The 26,287-nt window shown below is 42.4% G+C and overlaps 1 protein-coding gene across 2 annotated transcripts in view; it reads right to left on the bottom strand.

The window, feature by feature from the left end:
• The window catches only part of GXYLT1 (glucoside xylosyltransferase 1), a 47,969-nt gene that overhangs the window by 16,474 nt on the left and 5,208 nt on the right, over positions 1-26,287 (bottom strand). The window contains exons 2-3 of one of the 2 annotated variants that reach the window (XM_075855031.1): positions 15,281-15,373; positions 2,065-2,245 (exon numbers count right to left, since the gene is read on the bottom strand). In XM_075855031.1, coding sequence (XP_075711146.1) covers positions 2,065-2,245; positions 15,281-15,373 — 274 coding nt within the window. The remainder of the gene's footprint in view (positions 1-2,064; positions 2,246-15,280; positions 15,374-26,287) is intronic. The other variant, XM_075855032.1, reaches the window with a different exon arrangement.

Below are 26,287 nucleotides of genomic sequence, written 5' to 3'. Positions count from 1 at the left end.
GATACTGGCCTTCAGGGCAGAGCGGCAAAGAAAAAGCCATATCTGAGACTGGCTAATAAAAGGAAAAGATTAATATGGGCAAAGGCACACAGACATTGGACAGAGGAAGATTGGAAAAAAGTGTTATGGACAGACGAATCGAAGTTTGAGGTGTTTGGATCACACAGAAGAACATTTGTGAGACGCAGAACAACTGAAAAGATGCTGGAAGAGTGCCTGACGCCATCTGTCAAGCATGGTGGAGGTAATGTGATGGTTGCTTTGGTGCTGGTAAAGTGGGAGATTTGTACAAGGTAAAAGGGATTTTGAATAAGGAAGGCTATCACGCTATTTTGCAACGCCATGCCATACCCTGTGGACAGCGCTTGATTGGAGCCAATTTCATCCTACAACAGGACAATGACCCAAAGCACATTCCAAATTATGCAAGAACTATTTAGGGAAGAAGCAGGCAGCTGGTATTCTATCTGTAATGGAGTGGCCAGCGCAGTCACCAGATCTCAACCCCATAGAGCTGTTGTGGGAGCAGCTTAACCGTATGGTACGCAAGAAGTGCCCATCAAGCCAATCCAACTTGTGGCAGGGCCTTCTGGAAGCATGGGGTGAAATTTCTCCCGATTACCTCAGCAAATTAACAGCTAGAATGCCAAAGGTCTGCAATGCTGTAATTGCTGCAAATGGAGCATTCCAAGACGAAAGCAAAGTTTTAAGGAGAAAATTATTATTTCAAATAAAAATAATTATTTCTAACCTTGTCAATGTCTTGACTATATTTTCTAGTCATTTTGCAACTCATTTGATAAATATAAGGCCTCATTTACACGAGCGTGTGCGTTTTGCGCGCGCAAAAAACGCTGCGTTTTGCGCGCGCAAAAGGCACTTGGCAGCTCCGTGTGTCATCCGCGTATGATGCGCGGCTGCGTGATTTTCGCGCAGCCGCCATCATAGAGATGAGGCTAGTCGACGCCCGTCACTGTCCAAGGTGCTGAAAGAGCTAACTGATCGGCAGTAACTCTTTCAGCACCCTCGACAGTGAATGCCGAACACAATATACACCAACCTGTGAATAAAAAAAGACTTTCATACTTACCAAGAACTTCCTGCTTCCCCCAGTCCGGGCTCCCGGCCGTTGCCTTGGTGACGCGTCCCTCTCTTGTCATCCGGCCCCACCTCCCAGGATGACGCCGCAGTCCATGAGACCGCTGCAGCCTGTGATTGGCTGCAGCCTGTGCTTGGCCTGTGATTGGCTGCAGCTGTCACTTGGACTTTACGGTCATCCCGGGAGGTCGGACCGGAGTTATCGGTAAGTCAGAACGTCTTTTTTTTTTTACAGGTTCATGGATTTTCGGAGCGGAAGTCACTGTCCATGGTGCTGAACCAGTTTAACGCTTTCAGCACCGTGGACAGTGACTGTCTCCTGACGTCGCGTACCCGAACATTTTTTACCGGTTTCGGTCAAAACGAGTTTGGCCGAAGCCGGTGAAGTTCGGTGCGCTCATCTCGAATTTGACACTCCGTTTGGATGTTTGTAAACAGAAAAGCACGTGGTGCTTTTCTGTTTACATTCAGGAGTTTGACAGCTCTTGCGCGAATCACGCAGTTCGCACAGAAGTGCTTCCGTGCGGCATGCGTGGTTTTCACGCACCCATTGACTTCAATGGGTGCGTGAGTGCGCGAAAAACGCACGATTATAGAACATGTCGTGAGTTTTTTTCTGCGCACACGCGCTGAGCGCAATTCACGCATCGTCTAAACAGCCCCATTGACTAATATAGGTGCGTACGACATGCGTGCAAAGCACGCGCGTCGCACGCGCGTATAATACGCTCGTGTAAATGAGGCCTAAGTGTGAGTTTTCATTGAAAACACAAAATTGTCTGGGTGACCCCAAACTTTTGAACGGTAGTGTGTATATATATATATATATATATATATATATATATATATATATATACACACACACATATATACATACACACACGTATACTAATAATCACCTTCAAATTATACAAGGTGGAAAAGGTAGATTATGCAAGCGGAGCTGGAACGTAGCAATGTACTCACAATTGTGCTGAAGTCGTTGTGTAGCTGGTCTTCAGCAAAGATATGAAGCTGAAGAGGCTTTATACTAAAAAGAAGTGCAGACTTGATCATTGTAACACTCTCTTCCAGCCGATTTCCACAAGCCACAACTGCCAAGTGCATGGGATCCAGATCCAGTTCATGTTTTTCAGGATGGTTGTATCTGCAAGAGAAATATAAAAACAGATTGGAGATAAAAAGGGTTCATATTGAACCAAGGTAAGAGTATCTTCTGTAGGCAGGGCTGAAGATGCCCCTGGTACTTTTACAGTCCTGGGTATAAGAATACTCTTTAGATTTAATACATCTTCCACCTTTCACTAAAGATCCGTGAAGATTATTAGACAGATCTTTGTGGTATTCTCGGATAGTAGATTACTTAGTTTACACTGAGATTTTTTTACACGTTTTTTTTGCCGCGGAAACAAACGTTCGAAATTGCCTCCCATTGATTTCAATGGAAGGTGGAGGTGTTTTTCTCCCGCGAGTGGAAAAAAAACGCTTGCGGGAAGAAGCGACATGCCCTATCTTAAGGCGTTTTCCACATAAAAAACATCTTTGAAATCAATGGGATATGGAAAAAAGCGCAGCGAACAACCAACGCTTGTTTTGATGCGTTTTTCCCTTTGCAGGCAGAATTTTCTGCATGAAAAAAAATGGTGTAAACAGGGCCTTATAGTAGTTACTTATAGTTAGGGTTTTCTTTAATCCAGTCACATAAAATGTTACATCTAATTGATCATATGAAAAATTTGTGTCTATTAAATTCTAATAAAATTTATTTATATGAAGGAAATGTCTTCTATGCAAGTGCATCTTGGTCCCAAAATAAGTGCCACAAAATATGAGCAGCATGGAAGGAGTGACTGGACTTTTGTGGTCTCATTCTTTCAGACACTTTGTAGGGGAGAAGATTAGGAATCCCAAGAGAGCAGCCAGATAACAAAACATATAGACAATATGAAAGAGTAGGACTTGACGGCTGACAAGTGCTTCTGGTTTGCCATCTCTTAAACACGATAGTAGCTAATGCCTATTATGCTTCAAAACCACAAAACAGCCTAGTATCATGTCAAGTGGTAAAATATAGATTGGTGCATGGATAACAGAAGGGCTGAGTTCACACATAGCGTAAATACTGCAGATTTTCCACAACAGAATTAGTTGCAGAAAATCCGCAGCAGAATACAGTAGTAGCAAAGAGGATGAGATCTGAACAAATCTCATCCACACGCTGCGTAAATAATGAGCGGACAAAACGCTCCGAAATGGAACTGTGGTGTGGAGCTTTATTCCGCAGCATGTCAATTGTATTTGCGTAAATGCTACTTATTTGTTGCGGGAATTTCCCATTGAATTTATTGGGGAGTGAAATCCAGCCAGGAATTCCCTGCGGCACACAGGACAGATATGAAGTGTGCTTTTATGCAGTGTATCCGTCCTGTGTGAACTCGGTCAAGTGGTGGGCCGCATGTGATCTGTGGGTGCTCACCCTGTGGCTCCTGGCTCCCCCCTTCTATATTTGTACTGCACAGAGTGCACAATCCAGCTCTGTGTGGCCACTGTTGCCTTGCCGCACGCTCTCCAGTCCTCTATGAGACACAAGTATGTACGCAGAGCCGTCTACTGGCCGTGATGTAAAATGTCATCTACTAAAAAGTAACTCTTTTATAGACCAAGGTCTTGCCCATTTTATTGTGTGGTCATCATCAGAACTATAAAGAGATCAAATCTGCCTGATAAACTCTTCATTAAGTAAACAACTGTATGCGGGAATATTTCAGCTGGTACAGTAAGAGTGCGGATTTCATGACATGTAGTCTGGCGTAACACCATATCCAAATGGTTTTCCAAACTATCCTTTCTAGAATGAAGTCAACACAACAATAAGGGAGTAATCCAGGGTAACAACCTACAAACAAAAATGGTTACTTCTAAGTAAAGACATCCATCACAATGTTAAATAAATCGGCGCAATTCCAAAACCATTAGGAAACTTAGTTTAGCAGTCGCCCTTCTTCATGCCGCCAGAGGGAACTTTATTTTCCCTTGCTTATATACAGCCAATATATTCCGCAGCGCTGCACAGAAATTGTCACCATACTTCACATTACAACACAGATTCATCTGCAAAAGATAAAGCTACAACCAGTATGTTGGGGAATTCATATATGAGCTATTCCCTTACATAAGGCTGGGCGATTTTGCCATAAAATCTAGATTTTTTTTCAACCCTATGTGCGATTTTCGATTTGGATCTCTATTTTCTTATTATTGTTATAATAAACTGAAGAAAATACCAAGAGATCGATTAATAAATTATTTTCTTTATATAAATAAAGTTTTAAATACTTTTTCTGTCCTGCTGTGCAGCTGACTAAGGGTAGGGGTTAACTGCTCTCAGGTGATAAAAAGCCTGCAGGCCTCAGTTGAGCTTGCTCTGTTTTGCCCTTGCTAAATTAAGTTGCTTGTATATCAAGTGGAGTTACTAAACCGGAGTTAAAATGAGGAGTTAATGTGGGAACCAAGGACAGAATACATAAATGGTGGAGGAGCCTTAAGAATAATTTTAAAGAACTAGGCTACAAGCTGAAGGGAAGGACCTCCAAAGTAGTATTCTCAGGAATACTGCCTGTGCCATGCGCATCACAGGAAAGACAGCGGGAGCTCAGGGAGTTAAATGCATGGCTGAAGTCTTGGTGTAGAGAAAGCTTTGGGTTCCTAGAGCACTGGGCTGACTTTTCATTGGGGTACAAACTGTATTCTGCAGATGATTTGCACCTAAATGGAAGGGGGACCGCTGTGCTGGGGGAGACAATTCTAGCTGGGGTGGCAGAGTATTTAAACTAGGGCTGAGGAGCGAGGTAAATGTAGAAAATAAAGGGGCAGTCAGGTTAGAGAGGGGTCAGACTATATTGTGGGGGGGGGGGACAGACTGTGGGGATAGGACTAGACAACAGGATAAGGAGATCCTTTTGTTACAAAACAGCAATGAAAATAAAAATGCCCAAATAATGTCAAATAATCACATTTCTGATACTGAAAGTGAAAAACTGAAAGGCAAGTTTAAGTGTATGTTCACAAATGCCAGAAGTCTAGCAAGCAAAATGGGGGAGCTGGAGGCCTTGGTACTGGAAGAAAATATAGATATAGTTGATGTTGCTGAAACATGGCTGGACTCTTCCCATGACTGAGCTGTAAATCTACAGGGTTTTACAGTTTTTCGGAAAGGCAGGACAAATAGGAAAGGTGGTGGTGTATGTCTGTATGTGAGAAGTGATATGAAGGCGGTGATGTATGTCTGTATGTGAGAAGTGATATGAAGGCGGTGATGTATGTCTGTATGTGAGAAGTGATATGATGGCGGTGGTGTATGTCTATATGTGAGACGTGATATGAAGGTGAGTGTGAATGAGACATTAGAGGGTGAAGATTGTGAGGAGGTTGAAACCTTGTGGGTGGAATTACAAAGAAAGGTAAAACACTGAAAAAATTACTTTTGGTGTAATCTATAGACTCCCGAATATAACTGAGATGGAAGGCCAGCTATATAAACAGATGGAGCGGGCAGCACCGGGGGGGGTACTGTAGTGATTACCAGGATATTAATTGGTGTCATGGTTCGGCTTCAACTGCAAATGGGAGACATTTCCTCAACCTGTTGCAGGAAAATGTTATGGGCCAGTTTGTGGAAGACCCGACTAGAGGTGTAGCTCTGTTGGTTCTGGTTATAACTATGCAGGGCTTGTTGGGAATGTCAATGTTCGTGAAAAGCTCGGTAACAGTGATCATAATATAGTAATATTTTACACATACTGTAAAAAACAAACACAGGCTGGGAGGGCAAAAGCACTTAATTTTAAGAAGGCCAAATTTCCCAGGATGAGGGCTGCAATTTAGGATATAGACTGGGAAGAACTAATGTCAAATAATAGTACAAATAATAAATGGGATCTTAAAATCTATTTTATTAATTAATTCCTATAGGTAACAAGTATAAACGACTAAAATTAAACCCCACATGGCTTACACCTTCTGTAAAAAGGGCAATACATGACAAAAAAAGAGCATTTGAAAAATACAAATCTGAGGGTACAGCTGTACCCTTTGTAAATTATAAAGAGCGTAATAAAATCTGTAAAAAGGTAATAAAATCAGCAAAAATACTAAATAAAAGGCAGGTGGCCAAGGATAGTAAAACAAATCAGAAAAAATTATTCAAGTATATAAATGCAAAAAAGCCAAGGTCTGAACATGTAGGACCCCTAAATAGTGGTAATGGGGAGTTGGTCACAGGGGATCAAGAGAAGTCAGAGTTACTAAATGGGTTCTTCAGCTCTGTATATACAACAGAAGAAAGAGCAGCAGATGTAGCCCGTGCCAGTGCTGTTAATATATCAGTTAATATACTGATTTGGCTGAATGTAGATATGGTCCAAGCTAAACTAAATAAATGTGCACAAGGCCCCGGGACCAGATGGGTTACACCCGAGAGTTCTTAAAGAGCTTAGTTCAGTTATTTCTGTCCCCCTTTTCATAATATTTAGAGATTTTCTAGTGACTGGTAGAGTGCCAAGCGACTGGCGCAGGGCAAATGTGGTGCCTATTTTCAAAGAGGGCTCTAGGTCTTCCCCAGGTAATTATAGACAAGTAAGCTTAACATCCATCTTGGGAAAAATGTTTGAGGGGCTATTGAGAGACTATATACAGGATTATTCAGAAAAAGCGTGGTGAACAGCAGCACACGTCTCCCAAATTTCAATCAATAAGTTCTTTTATTGGTCAAACATCCAGTAAAAAATGGCAACGTTTCAACCCGTGACAAGTGGAGGGTCTTTCTCAAGCTTGAGAAAGACCCTCCACTTGTCACAGGTCGAAATGTTGTCATTTTTTACTGGATGTTTGACCAATAAAAGAACTTATTGATTGAAATTTGGGAGACGTGTGCTGCTGTTCACCACGCTTTTTCTGAAGATTACATTACGTCAGACTGGGTTTGTCTGATTTTACAGCGTGACACCGCTCCTGATAACGGGATTTGTGCTGCTTCAAATATTGTATTTTTTGGATTATATACAGGATTATGTGACGAAAAATAGTATCATAAGTGACAGCCAGCACGGTTTTACTTAGGACAGAAGTTGTCAAACCAACCTGATTTGTTTTTATGAAGAGGTAAGCAGAAGCCTAGACAGAGGGGCCGCTGTGGATATAGTGTTTTTGGACTTTGCAAAGGCATTTGACGCTGTCCCTCATAGACGTCTAATGGGTCAATTAAGGACTATAGGTTTAGAAAGTATATTTTGTCATTGGATTGAGAATTGGCTCAAGAAGCGTATCCAGAGGGTTGTGGTCAATGATTCCTACTCTGAAATGTCCCCGGTTATAAGTGGTGTACCCCAGGGTTCAGTGCTGGGTCCACTATTATTCAACTTATTTATTAATGATATAGAGGATGGGATTAATAGCACTATTTTTATTTTTGCAGATGACACCAAGCTATGTAGTAATATTCAGTCTATGGAAGATGTTCGTAAATTGCAAGCGTATTTGAACACACTAAGGCCCCATGCACACGAACGTATTTTTTCCTGTCAGTAAACACGGGTCCTTGGTCACACGTATTCGACCCGTATTGCACCAGTATTTACGGGCACGTTTTCGATGCAAAATTGCACTGCACTAATCGGCAGCCCTTCTCTCTATCAGTGCAGGATAGAGAAGGGACAGCCCTTTCCGTAGTAAAAGAAGTTCATACTTACCTGGCCGTTGTCTTGGTGACGCGTCCCTCTTTCGACATCCAGCCCGACCTCCCTGGATGACGCAGCGGTCCATGTGACCGCTGCAGCCTGTGATTGGCTGCAGCGGTCACATGGGCTGTACCGGAGGCCGGACTGGAGGAAGAAGCAGGGAGTTCTCGGTAAGTAGGAACTTCTATTTTTTTTACAGGTTGATCTACATTGTGATCGGTAGCCACTGTCCAGGGTGCTGAAACAGTTACTGCCGATTGTTTAACTCTTTCAGCACCCTGGACAGTGACTATCCACTGACGTCGCCTAGCAACGCTCCCGTAATTACGGGTGCACACACGTAGTCACCCGTAATTACAGGAGCCCCATAGACTTCTATGGGCCTGCCTGTGCCGTAATAACGGCCTGAAATAGGACATGTTCTATATTTTTCAACGGCACGGGCACCTTCCCGTAAGCATACGGGGAGGTACCCGTGGCCAATAGAAGTCTAAAGGCCAGTAATTACAGGCCGTAATTACGGCCCGTGATTACGGGCGTTTTTACGTTCGTGTGCATGGGGCCTAAGTGTTCCACTTGGCAAGTAAAATTTAATGTCGATAAATGTAAAGTTATGCATCTGGGTACCAACAACCTGCTTGCATCATATATCCTAGGGGGAGCTATACTGGGGGAGTCACTTGTTGAGAAGGATCTGGGTGTACAAGTAAATCATAAACTAAATAACAGCATGCAATGTCAATCAGCTGCTTCAAAGGCCAGCAAGATATTGTCGTGTATTAAAAGAAGCATGGACTCGCGGGACAGGGATATAATATTACCACTTTACAAAGCATTAGTGAGGCCTCATCTAGAATATGGAGTTCAGTTCTGGGCTCCAGTTCATAGAAAGGATGCCCTGGAATTGGAAAAAAATACAAAAAAGAGCAACGAAGCTAATAAGGGGCATGGAGAATCTAAGTTATGAGGAAAGATTAAAAGAACTAAACCTATTTTGCCTTGAAAAAAGACGACTAACGGGGGACATGATTAACTTATATAAATATATTAATGGCACATACAAAAAAATATGGTGAAATCCTGTTCCTTGTAAAACCCCCTCAAAAAACAAGGGGGCACTCCCTCCGTCTGGAGAAAAAAAGGTTCAACCTGCAGAGGCGACAAGCCTTCTTTACTGTGAGGACTGTGAATCTATGGAATAGCCTACCGCAGGAGCTGGTCACAGCAGGGACAGTAGATGGCTTTAAGAAAGGCTTAGATAAATTCCTAGAACAAAAAAATATTCACTCCTATGTGTAGAAATTTTTCCCTTCCCTTTTCCCATCCCTTGGTTGAACTTGATGGACATGTGTCTTTTTTCAACCGTACTAACTATGTAACCATAATAATTGTACGTAACTTCACAACTTTTAACCTCTGCAAATACTTTATCAGAAATACTATTGGAAAAAATGTCTATCTAATTGATTATAATTTCTGTGTTCCCCGGCAGGGAACAGGTTAACAGAATCTATATTCAATGATGAGCTGCGTGCACCTCTGCTTGTCACCTCCTCAGCCGGTTTACGACATTGCAGGCGAGAGCAGTGTAAATTGCAGCAGGGCCGGGCAGCTAGTGCCGAGCAGGCACACTGTCAGCTGGATTTCCCGGCCGATCACGTACACGTGAACGGGACTCCTGGCATCAGTCAGTCAGGCTACAGTCACACGAGAGTGAAAGAAAATGGGCATTATAAACTGATCAATTGTCAGAATCTCTTGACCATTTTGCATTAGAGTCTCCAAATGGATTTCCTTGGTCAGGGTTTATTTTGTCCCAATCCCCTGAAAACGCCATAGTGCCTATGTAGATAGTGATGCAATGTCCCACATAGATAGTGCCACAATGTCCCCGTAGATAGTGCCGGAATGTCCCCATAGATAGTGACACAAGGCCCCCCATATAGTGACACAGGGCCCCCATATAGTGACACAGGGTGACGCGATCTGCAAGTGAGGGGGATGCGTTCTGCAAGGGGGGACGATGCTATCTACAGGGCAGTGTGGCTAGATACGAGGAGTCTCCCCCACGGAACTGCTGTTCTGTCCCGTATCATTTTGTTCACTACAGAACAGCAGTTTCATGGGGAAGCAGAGACAGAACAGGGCGGACCAAGCAGTCACGAGGCGGCGGGGCGGACCAGACAGTCACCAGGGCTTCCTCCTGCAGCGCGTTGCCACTTAAAAAAATCGGATTTAACGATTCTGGTAAAAAACAGAATGGTCAGAGGCCTCGAGGGCGATTTAATGTGATTAATCGCCCAGCCCTACCCCTACATATACATTAGCTCAGTCTTTGCAAGCATTAGGGTTTAGGTATTAGAAGATAGCAGCTGCTGGGAAATCTATTCACCTACTGCTGATGGCCATTATGACAGAATACATACACCGAATGGCCACTTTATTAGAAACACCTGTGTTGGACTTACTTTGACCTTCAGAACTGCAGCAATTTATCGTGGCATAGATTCCACTAGGTGTTGAGATTTTTCTGCAGGAATATTGCCCCCTGTAGACAGGATAGTTTCTTGCAGTTGCAGCTACAGCGTCCTTCTGCCATAGGGTAAAGGGCTGCCATAAAGGGACGAAGTTGGTCGGCCACAATGCTTAGGTAAGCCCTACTGCTCAAACGTTCATCCACAGGTATCTGTGGACCCAGGGTATGTCAAGAAAACATTCCCCACACCATTACTCCACCTCAGCCAGCCTGAACTGTTGTTACCTGACAGGAAGGGTTCATCGATTCATGCTGCTTGTGACAAATTCTGATCCTCCTGTCAACATGGTGCAACAGAAATCTGGATTCATCTGACCAGGCGATGCTTTTCCACGGTTCAGGGATTCTTTTTTTTTTGCGCTCTTTTGCTCATCCTCCTCTCACCCTTTTCATCTACAAGTTGTTTCCAGTCACCGGTTTCCCCCTCTCGCTGGATGTTTTTCATCGATGACACCATTCTCTGTATACTCGCAACACCGGTACATGAGAGAACCACACAAGGTTGTCAGTTTTTTCAAATACTGGAGCCCGGCTAGTCTAGCGCCAACAACCATGCCTTGTCCGAATGTCGCTCAGAAGGCTCGATATTGCCATTCTAATGTGGATTCACACTGAAACTGACATACAGAAATCTTGCTGACTTGGTATCATGCTGCACTCTGGAGTCACGTGTCTAATTTCAATTCAGGGAGATTTCAATCGTAAAAGGACTGTGGCTACGTCTGTATACTGCTGACGGAGCAGGAAAACATTGAATTATTCCTTGGGGCTGTGCACTTCTATTACCAAAAAAGTAAAGCTAAATTATTTTTTAATATCATTGAGGTTAAAGAGGGGGCAGACTTAAAGAACACTTATAAACAGTAAGGAGCACTACTACTTAGTAGAATTTATGTCAGTTATGTAGTGCTGAAAGATGGCCACAAGATGGCAGTATTTCCTAGCTAAATGTAGCAAGATACACAGATTAAATATATTTTCTGTCCATATTCGTACAAAGCAAAGTGTGAATTAAAAGAACCTATAAATATATAACCTTTCCACAATTTCAAGTTATTTTTTTCTAGAAGGGAATGCGTACATTTTTCTACACACATTTCAATTGTATATAACATATAATAAAGACATAGTAGATAACATAAATGGGGTTGCGGATGCTGGGACTGTCAATTATCAGCTCATATAGCTGAATAATTTCCATATCAATCGCTTCTCATCCGGTTTGTATGGACCAGGCCCTGCAGCATTTTGTTGCTGGCTCATTAGATGTACCCAGTCCTTTAGGATAGTCATATGGCAGGGTATAAATATGCATGAACTGGAGGTGGTTGTGAAGAGTCATTTAGAGGAACAGTTTGACAGGACTGATCAATCAACTTTTCTACCCAAATATCTTTTTTTAAACAGTTTGTCCTAACTGAAGGGGGTGCAGCGGCAGGAATATATGGTTTTGTCAAGTCTGCTAAAGCAGGAACTGCGCTTTCCAGGGGCTCTCCATTTGGTGTTCACTGGTTACATCCTATTCATGTACATCGGTACATCCATACATTCAGAAAAACAGAGCAGCACTTCAGAACAATCGCTTGGATGTACCTGAATAGTAAATACATTGGGGCAGACTTCTAAATGTAATTACGCAAGTTTTCTGATGTAAATATGCCGCTGGGGCGAGACGCCATATTTATGAAGCCCTTGTGCCACTTTTTCCAGTACATACAAATGTGGGCAGGACTTGTGCCTAGTTGATGCCACTGCCCTGGAGGAGAGAGACTAGTGCCAGTTATAATAAATTACCCATAGTACATAAATCAGGACAGACCAAATAGATAAATTGTCACAGAGGTTAGAGGTTACACTGTAATACATGGGATGTGAAATCTCATTAACACACCACAATTGGGCAGATTTACTAATACTGTAAGATTTAGACAGAGTATACTTAGACAAGGCAGTCAGAAAATGCTAATTTATCAAAGTGGTACACGCTGTATGATAAATTTCCTGATAACACATATTAGTCAGCTTCGTTAACACCATTTTTTTGTGACGGTGTCGCATCTCAAGTCATGCCCTTGCACTATACCACGTTGCTTAAGCCACACCCCTTGTTACACGCTTTTTAAAAAATTGTCTACGCCACTTAATAAATTTAGCAATATACTGTATACACCGTGTTCCAAATTATTATACACATTGGATTTAAGTGTCATAAACATTTAATTATTAGTTTTTCAATGAAACTCATGGATGGTATTGTGTCTTAGGGCTCTTTGGGTCTTTGTAATCAATCTCAGACACCTGTGATAATTAGTTTGCCAGGGGTGCCCAATCAAAGGAAAACTACTTAAGAAGGACGTTCCACATTAAGCAGGCCCCAGGTTTCAAGCAATATGGGAAAGAAAAAGGATCTCTCTGCTGCTGAATAGCGTGAAATAGTGCATTAGCTTGGACAAGGTATGAAAACATTGTATATTTCAAGAAAACGTAGGCGTGATCATCGTACTGTGAAAAGATTTGTGGGTGATTCAGAGCACAGACGGGTTCATTCAGATAAAGGCATAATGAGGAAGGTTTCTGCCAGACAAATTAATAGGATTAGGAGAGCAGCTGCTAAAATGCCATTGCAAAGCAGCAAACAGATATTTGAAGCCGCTGGTGCCTCTGGAGTCCCACGAACCTCAAGGTCTAGGATCCTCCAGAGGTTTGCAAGTGTGCATAAAGCTATTATTCGGCCACCCCTAAACAATGCTCACAAGCAGAAACGGTTGCAGTGGGCTCAGAAATACATGAAGACTAATTTTCAAACTGTGTTGTTTACTGATGAGTGCCGTGCAACCCTGGATGGTCCAGATGGATGGAGTAGTGGATGGTTGGTGAATGGCCATCATGTCCCAACAAGGCTGAGACGTCAGTAAGGAGGTGGCGGAGTCATGTTTTGGGCTGGAATCATGGGGAGAGAGCTGGTAGGCCCCTTTAGGGTCCCTGACGGTGTGAAAATGACCTCTGCAAAGTACGTAGAGTTTATGACTGACCACTTTCTTCCGTGGTACAAAAAGAAGAATCGTGCCTTCTGTAGCAAAATTATGTTCATGCATGACAATGCACCATCTCATGCTGCAAAGAATACCTCTCTGTCATTGGCTGCTTATGGGCATAAAAGGAGAGAAACTCATGGGGTGGCCCCCATGTTCCCCTGACCTCAACCCTATTGAGAACCTTTGGAGCATCCTCAAGCAAAATATCTATGAGGGTGGGAGGCAGTTCACATCAAAACAGAAGATCTGGGAGGCTATTCTGACATCCTGCAAAGATATTCAAGCAGAAACGGTCCAAATACTCACAAATTCAATGGATGCAAGAATTGTGAAGGTGATATCAAAGAAGGGGTCCTATGTTAACATGTAACTTGGCCTGTTAAGGTTTTTTTGATTGAAAGAGCTTTTGATTTCTGTAAATATGACTTCCTGATGCTGCAAATTCAACAAATGACCTTTTTAGTTCTCTTTACAACCTTTAAAATGTTTTATCTCTGTTGTGCATAATAATTTGAAACAGTGCATTTTGAGTTTTTTACTTCTAAAAAAAAATCTGTTATCATTAGGAGATTTGTTCAATAAAATTTGCATTATACTCCAACGGTTGATGGCTTGAAGATCATACTGACTGTCATTTGCATCGACTATTTAGGAAAATCAGCGAAAAATAACATTTGCATAATAATTTGGAACGCAGTGTATATGTGTATTTTTTTATTTATTTTTTGGGTGTGTGACCCATCCCCAACTACTTCAATGTGAAACAGCAAAAGAAATGGAAACCACACAACTTTATTTTTGTGTTTTTTAGGGTTAAATGAATGTATGCTCTGTATACTGGATACAAAACAGCTTATTAATTATTTTTAATAAAAAATCATTAGAAAGTTGCACCAAACACACTGATACTTTTTTTTTTAAATAAAAATGTCTAACAAAAAAGTTTGCAAAGGTGCCCATACATAGCCTTTAAAGGGAACCTGTCACCAGCATTTCACCTATTAAACCGACTATACCTTGTGGTAGTGGGTGAAAAATAATTTCTATATAACCTATAAATTGTCTTCTTAGTCGGCTCTGTAGCTTTAGTATTTAGCTTTTTAGTGTTCCCACACCGCATGCTAATGAGCATAAAAGAGTCAGATCTTCGTTTGAAAAGAGTCAGATCTTCGTTTGGAAAGAGTCACATCTTCATTCCTCAAGTCTTTCCGAGTTTACCGGCCTCCTTACTTTTGATTGACAGCTCCTCGCCTTCCCCCAGCACACAAAATCCTGCGCTTGTGCATTGATGTCCTCTTTTGGTGTGCGCACAAAGGGACACCGGATTACTACGATAAAAGGCGCAAAATGTTTGCAGACCGTTATTTACAGTCGGAGGAGGAGTTTAGGAGCGGGGATAACGCCGATGAACTTTTTATAGCAGCAGCTAGTGGGGGAGAAGTAAAGTTCAATAGGTGAAATGCTGGTGACAGGATCCCTTTAAGGACACCCTATGCAAGCTAGGGTGGAGAGACACTTCTTGAGTAATTCTTTGGTCGAGATGACCGCAGCAGTCCTTTAACAATAAGGGTATATTCACAAGGTGTGGTCAAATCGCAATTTATTGCTGCGATTACTACGATTTTGCAGTGGTTATCGCAACAATTAACAGTGATTTAATCAAACCATGTGAACATACCCTCATGCCAATTGATTTCAAACTAGACAATACCTTTAATTTTGTTCATATTTATGGCGAAAGATACAGATATTCGACAAAAAAATGATATCACACCAAATAAGCTTAGACTCAAATACACGACTGAGTATTACTCCCACCTGAGAAACCCATAGACCGGCACCTATTCCTTTAGCAAATCCATAAAGACAAGTCCTACCTAAAAGCAGCTTCCCAAAAGCAGTCTTTTCCACACACACCAGGGGGCAGCATCCAATAGGGATTCCAGAAAGAGACAGAGAAATTCTTACACCTGACAGAATAAGATACAAAAGTTTCCAGCTATTAGAGAGCTGTAGTTTTAAAAATAAAATGGTTATATCTGTCAGGAGTATAAAAAATACACACGTAAACGGCTTCTCCAGTATTGGAAACACATGCTCATCACTACATTCCCTTATGAAGGACATACACTACATTGCTCCTGAGATCAAGGCTTCAGGATACATTTAGACAGACACTACATTAGACGGTAAGGGCTCATCTAGTGATGTTCACTCTTCTTAAAGGGGTTTTCCCACGAGGGACATTTATGACATATCCACAGGATATGTCATAAATGTCAGATTGATGCGGGTCCCACCTCTGGGACCCGCACCTATGTCTAGAACGGTGCCCCTAAACCCCGTTCTACCTCTTTGTGTGTGTCGGCTGATTTCCGGCCATGAAGGTGAAACCGGCGTAGCTCGCTGAGATAGTGTTTTCGTAAGTCCCATAGAAGCGAATGGGAGTTACGGAAACAACGTAGCTCGCATGCTACGCTGCCTCTGTAACTGCTATTCAATACTATGGGAGTTAAGGAAACAGCGTAGCTCATTCGTTAACTCCCGACCATAAAGTCAGGAAGTGGCCGGTAGTCAGTGATAGCAGACACAGCTAGAACGGGGTTTAGGGGGCAACGTTCTAGAGATGGGTGCTAAACGTTTGACAAACTTCTGACATGTCATAGCGGCACGTCAGAAGTTTGGATTGGTGGGGGTCAGAGCACCAAGACCGCTGGAACGAAGCAGCTGAAGTGCTTGTGTGAGAGCTCAGCCGCTTCGTGTCTGTTCAGCTTTTTCCGGAAATAAATGTATTGGTGTACAGACTCAATAGAAAGTCTATGAGCCCGTTCTCCGATACATCGGCTTTCCGGAAAAAGCTGAACAGACATGAAGTGGATGAGCGCTCACACAAGCGCTTCAGCTGCTTCATTCTAGCGATTGGTGGGGGTCTCAGTGCTCGGACCCCCACCAATCCAAACTTCTGACATGTCACTATGACACGTCAGAAGTTGTCAAACGTTTAGCTACACTTTAACTCACTGAGCATTGCCTGAACTGAATACAATTGTATCCACTTCTCAGCTGAGTGTGTGTTTAGTATAGAGCCATCATGCCTCCGACTGAGCATGTATGACAGTACAGAGGCTGTTCAGCTCAGTGCCATCGCTTTGATTTATATTGGAAGCCACAAAGCTGCGATAGATCCGTCGTATGACAAAGCCAGACGATGAGTGACAGATTCCATTAACTTAGAATTAGATCCCTTGGCAAGGGGAGAGTCTGCTGTGGCGTATGTGATTTTAGCAGCAAGAATAGCATTGCAGACCGTGCTACTGCTGAATAAACCTCGAAAGAAATACCATCAGAAGCTCTGAGTGCAATTGTGAATAGAGCCATTTTCCTCTAGAAGTAATGTCTCCCACATACGGTGTCAAATAGCTTATGGTGTAAAGGCACACTCTGTAGTATGCCGCTGTATGGTCTCAACTATTAAAAGTTACTATAGTAACCGGGGCCTAAGTAATAAACTACATGGGCCCCTGTTACTATAGTAACTGACAGTATACTTCCCCCTCATTCCGGAGTGCAGCAGAAGGCCCTGACATCACGACGCTATGCGCCGCACACAACGTTGCAACACTGGATGGGTCAGAACCTCCGCTGCGGCCAGAGCCGAAGTAATGGGTAAATATAATATTACTGTCTGCTGGGGCTTGGGGCCCTGTATTTAAGTCTACCATTTGTGCATTTGTGTTTTTTTACAGATTCTGTTGTTGGACTACTTCAGATTCGAGGACTAGATTAATGACGGCTTTTCTTCATTTTCAATAAAATGGTTAATGAGGGTTGTGTTTTTATTTTTATTTCAATAAAATATTTTTTTTGTCTTTTTATTTAAACTTTTACTACCACCTTAGTAATGGCCGCTTTCAGATTGACAGCATCCATTAATAAGGCAGAGCCTAACAATAACCCCCATTATTACCGGGAAGAGCTGGGTGCGATCCAGTATCTGACCATCTGTATCGATGGTCGAGAACTGGGGCGGCCGCAGCCTGGCATCATTAGGCTGGGAAAGTCCAAAAAGAGTGGCCCGTCCCACCCTGGTAATTCTGGCCTGCTGCTGCTGTATTATATCTAGCTGGTTATGAAAAATGGGGGGGGGGCCCCATGTCATTTAAAAAAAAAGAAACGATGAGGGGGCTCCCCATTTTTTTTTTAACCAGCCAGATATAGTGGATATAAAAAGACTACACGCCCCTGTTAAAATGCCAGGATTTTGTCATGTCAAAAAAATCAGTACAAGACTAAGGCTGGGTTCACACGAGCACATTAACGTCCGTAATGGACGGACGTATTTCGGCCGGAAGTCCCGGACCGAACTCAGTGCAGGGAGCCGGGCTCCTAGCATCATAGTTATGTACGACGCTAGGAGTCCCTGCCTCTCCATGGAACTACTGTCCCGTACTGAAAACATGATTACAGTACGGGACAGTTGTCCTGCAGAGGCAGGGACTCCTAGCATCGTACATAACTATGATGCTAGGAGCCCAGCTCCCTGCACTGAGTTCGCTCCGGGACTTCCGGCCGAAATACGTCCGTCCATTACGGACGTTAATGTGCTCGTGTGAACCTAGCCTAATACATTCAGAACTTTTTCCACCTTTAATGTGACCAATAATCTGTACAATTGCATTGAAAAACAAACTGAAATCATTTTGGGGGGGGGGGGGGGGGGGTAAAATGAACAAACCTACAATAATGTGGTTGCATAAGTGTGAACACCCTCTTATAATTGAGGATGTTTTGTTCAGAATTAGCCAATTAAATTTAAACTCATGTTAAATAGTAGCCAGTACACAGCTGACATTATTTAAAGTGAGTCTGAGAAACCCCATATAAAGTTCAGCTGTTCTATTAGGATTTTCCTGACATTTTCTTTGTTGCATGTGACAGCAAGAGCCATGGTCCGTAAAGCGCTTACAACACATCAAAGGAATCGGATTGTTGAAAGGCAGTCAGGAGAAGGGTACCAAAGAATTTCCAAGACATTAGATATACCATGGAACACAGTGAAGACGGTCATCAAGAAGTGGATTAAATTTTGCACAACAGTGACATTATCAAGAACTGGACGTCCCTCAAAACTTGATGAAAACACAAGACAAAAATTGGTCCGGGAGGCTACCAAGATGCCTACAGTAACATTAAAGGAGCTGCAGGACTTTCTCGCAAGTACTGGTTGTGTAGTGCATGTGACAACAATCTCCCGCATTCTTCATATGACTGGGCTGTGTGGTAGGGTGGCAAGTCAGAAGCCTTTTCTAACAAAGAAAAACATCCAAACCCGGCTATCTTTTGCAAAGACCTACATCAAGTCTGCCAAAAGCATATGGGAAAACATGTTATGGTCTGATGAGACCAAGGTTGAACTTTTTGGCCATAATTCCAAAAGGTATGTTTGGCACAAAGCCAACACTGCACATCACCAAAAGAACACTATACCCACAGTGCAGCATGGAGGAGGCAGCATTATGCTTTCGGGCTGTTTTTCTGCAATTGAAATTGGGGCTTTAGTCAAGGTGGAGGGAACTATGAACAGTTCCAAATATCAGTCAATATTGCCACAAAACCTGCAGGCCTCTGCTTTATTATAATAAAAATAAAAAAAAGCTGGAGAAGGATTTCACCTTTCAGCACAACAATGAACCAAAGCATACCTCCATATCAACAAAACAACAGCTTCACCAGATCAAAGTTTCGGCATGGCCCAGCCAGAGCCCAGACCTGAATCCCATTGAAAATTTGTGGCAGGACCTGAAGAGGGCTGTACACAGGAGATGCCCTCGCAATGTGACAGATTGAGAACTTTTGCAAGGACGAGTGGGCAACAATCGCCAAGTCAAGATGCGCCATGCTGACAGACTTCTACCCAAAAAGACTGAATACGGTCATGAAGTCAAAAGGCTAATTAAACAAAGTATTAGTTTAAGGGTGTGCATTTTTATGCAACCACATTATTTTTGTTATTTTTATACCCTAAAAGATGTGGGTTTTTTTTGTTTTGTTTTTTAGATTATAGGTGACATTAAAGGTGGAAAAGGTTCAGAAATTAATCATGATTTTGTAACATGACAAAACCTGGTATTTTAACAGGGGTGTGTAGACTTTTTATATTCACTGTACAACACAGCAGCAGCAGGCTAGCATTACCAGCGTGGGATGGGCAAAGGTTTCTGGCCTTTCCCATTCTAATAATACCAGCGTGCAGCCACCCCAGAGCCCGACAATCACTACAGCTGGTAGGGTACTAGATCGCACCCGGCACTTCCCGGTATCCCTGGTGGCGGTGGGTGCCAGGGTAATAATGGGGGTTAGCGTTAGCCTATTCACTGGCTAACATTAAGCCCCGCCATAGTAATGGACGCAGTCAATCAACCAGCAACCCTTATGCCGGATTCACACGAGCGTGTTCGGTCCGTACGTCAGCCGCATTTCCCAGACCGAAAACACTGCAGGGAGCCGAGCTCCTAGAATCATAGTTATCTATGACGCTAGGAGTCCCTGCCTCGTTGCTGGAAAACTGTCCCATATTGTAATCATGTTTTCAGTACGTGACAGTAGTTCCACGGGTAGGCAGGGACTCCTAGCGTCATAGATAAATATGATGCTAGGAGCCCGGCTCCCTGAAGTGCGTTCGGTCTGGGAAATGCAGCACACATGCGGACTGTATATCACGGACCAAACACGCTCGTGTGAATCCTGTCTTACTAATGAAGTATAAATAAAGTTTAAAAAAAAAAACACAAGGACATAGGAAAAATATTTTATTGAAATAAACCCCCACACGATCCTTGTTAACCATTTTATTGACAATAAAAAAAAAAAAAAAAAAAAAACACGCTGTCATCAAAGTAATCCTCTAATCCAAAAGTAGTCCAAACAACGAACCTGCAAAAAAAATAAAAAAAAAAAATAAGTAACACAAGAAAGCAAAGCAATTAGTATACTTACCTTTCCTGTGTCCAGCGCTGGGGCCGCAGTGGTTTATTCAGTAACACAACTGCAATGTTTCCGTCCTACTATAGGACATTTTTCAAGCATGAAAAAGGTCTAACACTGGCAAAATAGATACATTTATACTGCTTTCCACCTTAGCATTCTAGAAGTGTTAGCGGGTTTGGAAGGGGGGTGGGGGGCTCAAAAGTGCTGATAACTTATTCAGAAAAGTTGCTTTAAAAAAAGTTTGTCTTGTGTGTTCATAAGGAATAAGGCTATTTCTGGCCATTATTCTTATGCATTTTGAAGCTGTTTTGCCCTGTGCAGACTCGAAATCTCAGTTTTCCTTGAGCTATCAGATATCATGTCTTCTATACACAGCACATACAGAATAGGAGAAACCTGCTCTCCTATCTCTATCACAAATATAGAAGCTGCAGCAGCATAGAGGACATTATACAGCAGTAATGAGCAGTGTAGCAGAGAATCCAGAACTGGGGTGAGATATAACACTTACCAGAAGCTGCAGAACATCTGTATGTATATTTCTGTCTTCTCCTCCCTTCCCTCTCCATAGACTTCGATTGGCAGTGTGTCTATGTCTCACACTCTGCTCCCCCTCTATAGGATTGTATGGGCAGCGTGTCTGTCTCCGCTCTGGCTCCCTCCTCCTGCTGCTTCCCCCTCCATAGACTTGTATGGGAAGTGTATCTGCTCCCTCCTCCTGTTCTCCCCTCTCCATAAACTTCTATAAGCAGCACCTGTCTTTCTCTCTCTACTCGCTCCTGCTCTCCCCTCCCTAGGCTTCTATGGACAGGCCGTGAAAAGACACACCCACACACAGACTTTCTGCAGTCAGTCTGTAACTAGGTACAGATTTTGTTTAACAGGAGGTGGACAGCAGATTACAGGAAGGAAGACACCCAGTAGCAGTTTCCGCACACATAGTTTTCATGAACAAACAACTAAATTTTGACCGTAAGTAAATAAAGTTAATTTATATCAGATATACTATTAGATTAGAAAGTTGTTGAAAAGCTAGTGTCCATTTAAAGGAAGTTTTTTTTGTATTGCTGCACTCTGAAAGCCATAACTTATTTTTTCTTTGTTAGCATAGCTGTATGAGTGCTGGTGTTTTGCAGGATGATTTTAAAGTGTACCTATACTTTCAAAATACATTTGACATGTCAGAAGTTTTGACGGGTGGGGGACTGAGCCCCCCCCCCCCATTGCTAAAACGCAATGGCACAAGCGCTCAAGGGAGCGCTGCGCCGCTTCGTTTTTGCTCGGCTCACCACGGAAAAGCAGAGTGAGCAGTGTATGGACTCACTTTCTATTGAGCCCGTGCACCGCTCGCTCGGCTTTCTGAGGAAAGCAGAAACGAAGCGGGACAGATATCACCCGAGCGCTTCTGTCGCTTCGTTTTAATCGATAAGTGCCATTTTTAATGATAGTGATTTTTTTTAAATTATAGGTACACTTTAAAAGGGAATGTGTCGTGAATTAAACATTTTTTTTAAGTTACTTCTTTTTATTATATATTTTTTTGTCTTTCTTACACAAGGTGGGAAGTATTAAAAATTTAATAATTTGAAATTTTTTCCTATGTTGGCCACCAGAGGGAGCACTTCCAAGAACTACAGCAAGGTGAATCAGGCAAAGCAACCTGACGCGTGTGCGTGTGCGTGTGCTATTTTTGGCTAGAAGCCAGTGAAAGGTGTCTTCAAATTGCTAAGCAGTGTTCAGGTCCATTTTTGAAGAGATTGTAAAATGGCAGCTGGTAGAGCTCTAGGACACACCAAAAGGCGAAGGATGATGAAAGTCAAGAGGGAAGACTCTGTGGTGAATGACTTTTCAGTTGACAGGTTCACATGGCGTGTATTTGACGCTTTTTTTGGTACATTTTACGTGCTCAACAATGCGTCAAAATGCTTGATTAAGCTTTTCATTTACATAAATGGGAAAGCGCATAGTTAGTGCATACGTGCTTTTTTTTTATGCAAGAGTTTGTAAAAAAAAAAAAAAAAACGCGTTACGTAAATAAAGTTGCGTCAATTCTCTGGCACGTAAAACATACCAAATTATCCCATAGTCAATGGGAGTCCTAATTACGCAAAAAGCGCACACAAAATTCGTAAAAAAAAAAAAAAAACAAAAACGCATCAAACGCTTTCCATATACATCAATGGGAAAGTGAGGCGTTAGTACTTCCTACGCTCTTTTATGTAAGCGTTTAGAAAACACTTTGGATAAAAAAGGCGTCAGATCAAGTCTTTGGTGCGCAAAATGCGTCAGATGATACAAGAGTCAGTGGGAGTCCTAACTACGCGCCACAAAAAGGTGCAAAAAGCGCACACAAAACCCGCAAAAAAAATGCATCAAAATCCCTTTGTTTTAAAAACCACTTCACAAGAAACGCTAGTGTAGTTGACCCGTTCACAGGTTATTTTTTTTGCCCTAATGGAATTATTTTTCATTGGACACCTACTTTACATTGTGGCGCAGGGAGAAGACAGAGGTCTGCTGTAGGGGAATATAAGTATTTTTTATATTACTAAGGCCTCATGCTCTCATCTGTTGCTCATCGTACAGCCGCAGAGCACGGATCCGTGAAACACGGACCAAACATGGATGGCTTCAGTGTACGGTCCGTTTCAACTGACCAAATGAATGGAATGGCAGAGACTGTTCCGCAAAAAACGGACAGTAATAGGACCTGTTCTACTTTTTGTCGGTACGGCCACACGGTTCAGTTAAAAAAAACAAAAAAAAACAGAAGTGTGATTGGCCCCATAGAAATAATTGTGTCAGTGTGATATCCATTAAAAAAAAAATAAAAAAAACTTCTAGCACACTGGCATTTCAATAAAGTGTGCTTGAGGCCTAAATGAATTGTTTTTCTTTTGCAGGTTCCACTGCATGTTGTTTTTTGTAACCTCTTAACGCCGAAGGACGGATATATCCGTCCTCTGCAGCTGCTAGTTCGCGCAGGAGGACGGATATATCCGTCCTGTGATGGCGCGGGTACTGTCACTGTACCCACGCGATCAGCGGCAGGAGCACGGCTGTTATATACAGCCTGGCTCCTGCCGGAATCGAAGCGCGCTCCGATTCCGGCAGTTTAACCCAATAAAATGCCGCTGTCAATAGTGACACCCCATCGGTGCCCCCGCAAACAAATCGCGGGTCGCCGTCGGGTTTCCATGGCAGCGGGGGGTCTAACAAAGACCCCCAGGTCTGCCTTCAGCATCTGCCTGTTAGGCGATGTCGGAGGCATCGCCTAACAGGTTGCCTGTTAGTTTTACACTGACAGGCAATAATGCTTTGGTATACTAAGTATACCAAAGCATTATATATGCGATCGGCACATCGCATAGTGAAGTCCCCTGGTGGGACTAAAAAAAAAAATGGCAATCAGTTAAATAAAGTTGGTGAAAAAAAAATAAAAAATTATTACAGTGAAAATCAAACGACTTTTTTTGCCCAAAAAGTGATTTTATTTAGTAAAAGTGTCAAAACAAATCACACATACACATATATGGTATCCCCGCGATCGTAACGACTTGAACAATAAAATGAACACATTAATTAAACCGCCGGATGAACGGCGTCCAAAAAAAACAACTGCAAAATTCTCTCTTTTCTCCCATTCCCCCCATAAAAAATTAATCTATAAGTCCTATGTACCCCAAAATAGTACTAATGAAAACTACACATTGGCCCGCAAAAATCAAGCCCACATACGGCCACATTGACGGAAAAATAAAAACTTTACCGCTCTTGGAATGCGGCGATGCAAAAACAAGTAATTTTTTTCTAAAAGGCTTTTTATTGTGCAAACGTAGGAAAACATCTAAAACCTCTACATATTTGGTATCCCCGTAATCGTGCCGATCCATAGAATAAAGTGAACATGTTATTTACGCTGCATAGTAAACGGCGTAAATTTGTAACGTGAAAATCAATGCTGGAATAGCTGCTTATTTTCAATTCTCTCCTAAAATAAAGTTAATCGATATATTATAAGCATCTAAAAATGGTACAATTACAAAATACAACTCGTCCCGCAAAAAACAAGCCCTTATACGGCTAGATAGACGGAATACAAAAACAGTTATGACTCTTGGAATGCGACCGTGAAAAAACAAAAAATAATCCTTGGTCATTAACGTGCAAAATGGCCCGGTCATTAAGGGGTTAAACAAAATGTTTAGCGAGGATTGTGGGGGAGAGATTTTATTTCAACAAAAATATTTTCTTAGGTCTCATGTCTTTAATACTTTATTAGCGCCTTGATAATGGCAGTTGTCTGTTTGACGACATCCATTACTAAGGCAGGGGTTAGTGTGAGGCCGGATTTACATGAGCGTGTGCGTTTTGCACATGCAAAAAACGCTGCTTTTTGCGCGCGCAAAATGTACTTAACAGCTCTGTGTGTCATCACCATATGAGGCGTGGCTGCGTGATTTTCGCGCAGCCACCATCATTATGACACTCTGTATGTTTGAAAACAAAAGCACCACGTGCTTTTCTGTTTACATTCATACTTTTTACTGCTCTTGCGCGAATCACACGGAAGTGCTTCCGTGTGCTGCGCTTGGTTTTCACACACCCATTGACTTCAATGGGTGCGTGATGCGATAGAAACGCACAAATATAGGACACGTCATGAGTGTTACGCAGCGGACACCCGCTGCGTAAAAATCACTGACAGTTTGCACGGCCACATAGACTAACATAGGTCCGTGCGACAAGCGTGAAAATCACGCGCGTTGCACGGACGTATTACACGTTCGTGTAAATAATCCCTTAGCCAGTAAAAAGGCTAGCACTTAACCCATTATTACCCTGACGCCCACGAGTGCTAGGAAGTGCCGGACAATCTGTAGTGCTGGATTGGCACTGGGGCGGCCGCAGGCTGGCATTACGAGGATGGGAATGGACAAAAACCGTGGCCCTTCCCACCCTGGTAATGCTAGGCTGCTGCTATGTTGAATCTTGCTGGTTATAAAAAAATGGGGGGGACCCCACATCTTTGTTGTTTTTTTTAAATAAAAAAAAAAATAAGTTAACTAAATTTTATATCCTAGCTTGCTGCGATGCAAGTCCGTTTCACATGAGCAATTGTAGTCTGGTTTTGTCGAGGTTCTGGTTACTTCTAAAGGTCATCTACATACTATATAGAGAATGGATGCTAGGAGCCCGGCTTCCTGAACTGTGTTCATTCCAGGAAATGCGGGCGACATACGGTCAGTATATCACGGACCAAACACAGCCATGTGAATAAAGGCCTAATATTAATTAACCCCATCATTTCCCTCACAGATTAACCCAACGCTGCCCATTGTAATTATAGTAAGTGATCCCATCAAGTAGTAGCGTTTCAAACCGCTAGGGTTCTTAAGCTATGATTAAGTACACCAGCGGTACAAAACGTGTAAGTGTCCTCCCGGGATTGTTTTGATCCTTTTGTTTTTTTAATACGACTAAACAAATTGGAAGTTTTATTTAAACGAGTGCAGTATGCATCCTTCACTAAATACTGCTACATTTTGCATCTGCTGCCGACGCAAAATATATCCATATTTACGAGCACCAGCAAGATTTCAGCATAGTATGAAATGGACCGGAAACGTGGTGAGCAAACAAGTGTTTACATTTTTAGTTTGTTTGCTAATGATCCCATCAAGTACCTGACTCACAGTAATAATGGACAACATTCGGTTAATGTGTGAGGTACATGATGGGGTTAATTAAAATTAATGTGAGGCACATGGAGGTTCAAAATTTATAATACCGTGTGCCTCACATCAGAAAACGGAAGGATATTCCAATCATCCTGGATCATGGGAAGATGTTGCTCTGGAGGATGTTTTAGATACCATCTTTATTCATGGAAGAGT

This window comes from Rhinoderma darwinii, chromosome 3, assembly GCF_050947455.1.
Source record: "Rhinoderma darwinii isolate aRhiDar2 chromosome 3, aRhiDar2.hap1, whole genome shotgun sequence".
In the NCBI taxonomy this organism is placed as follows: Eukaryota; Metazoa; Chordata; class Amphibia; order Anura; family Rhinodermatidae; genus Rhinoderma; species Rhinoderma darwinii.
Note: the sequence above shows the minus strand (reverse complement) of the source record. Positions and strands in the feature narration are given on the sequence as shown.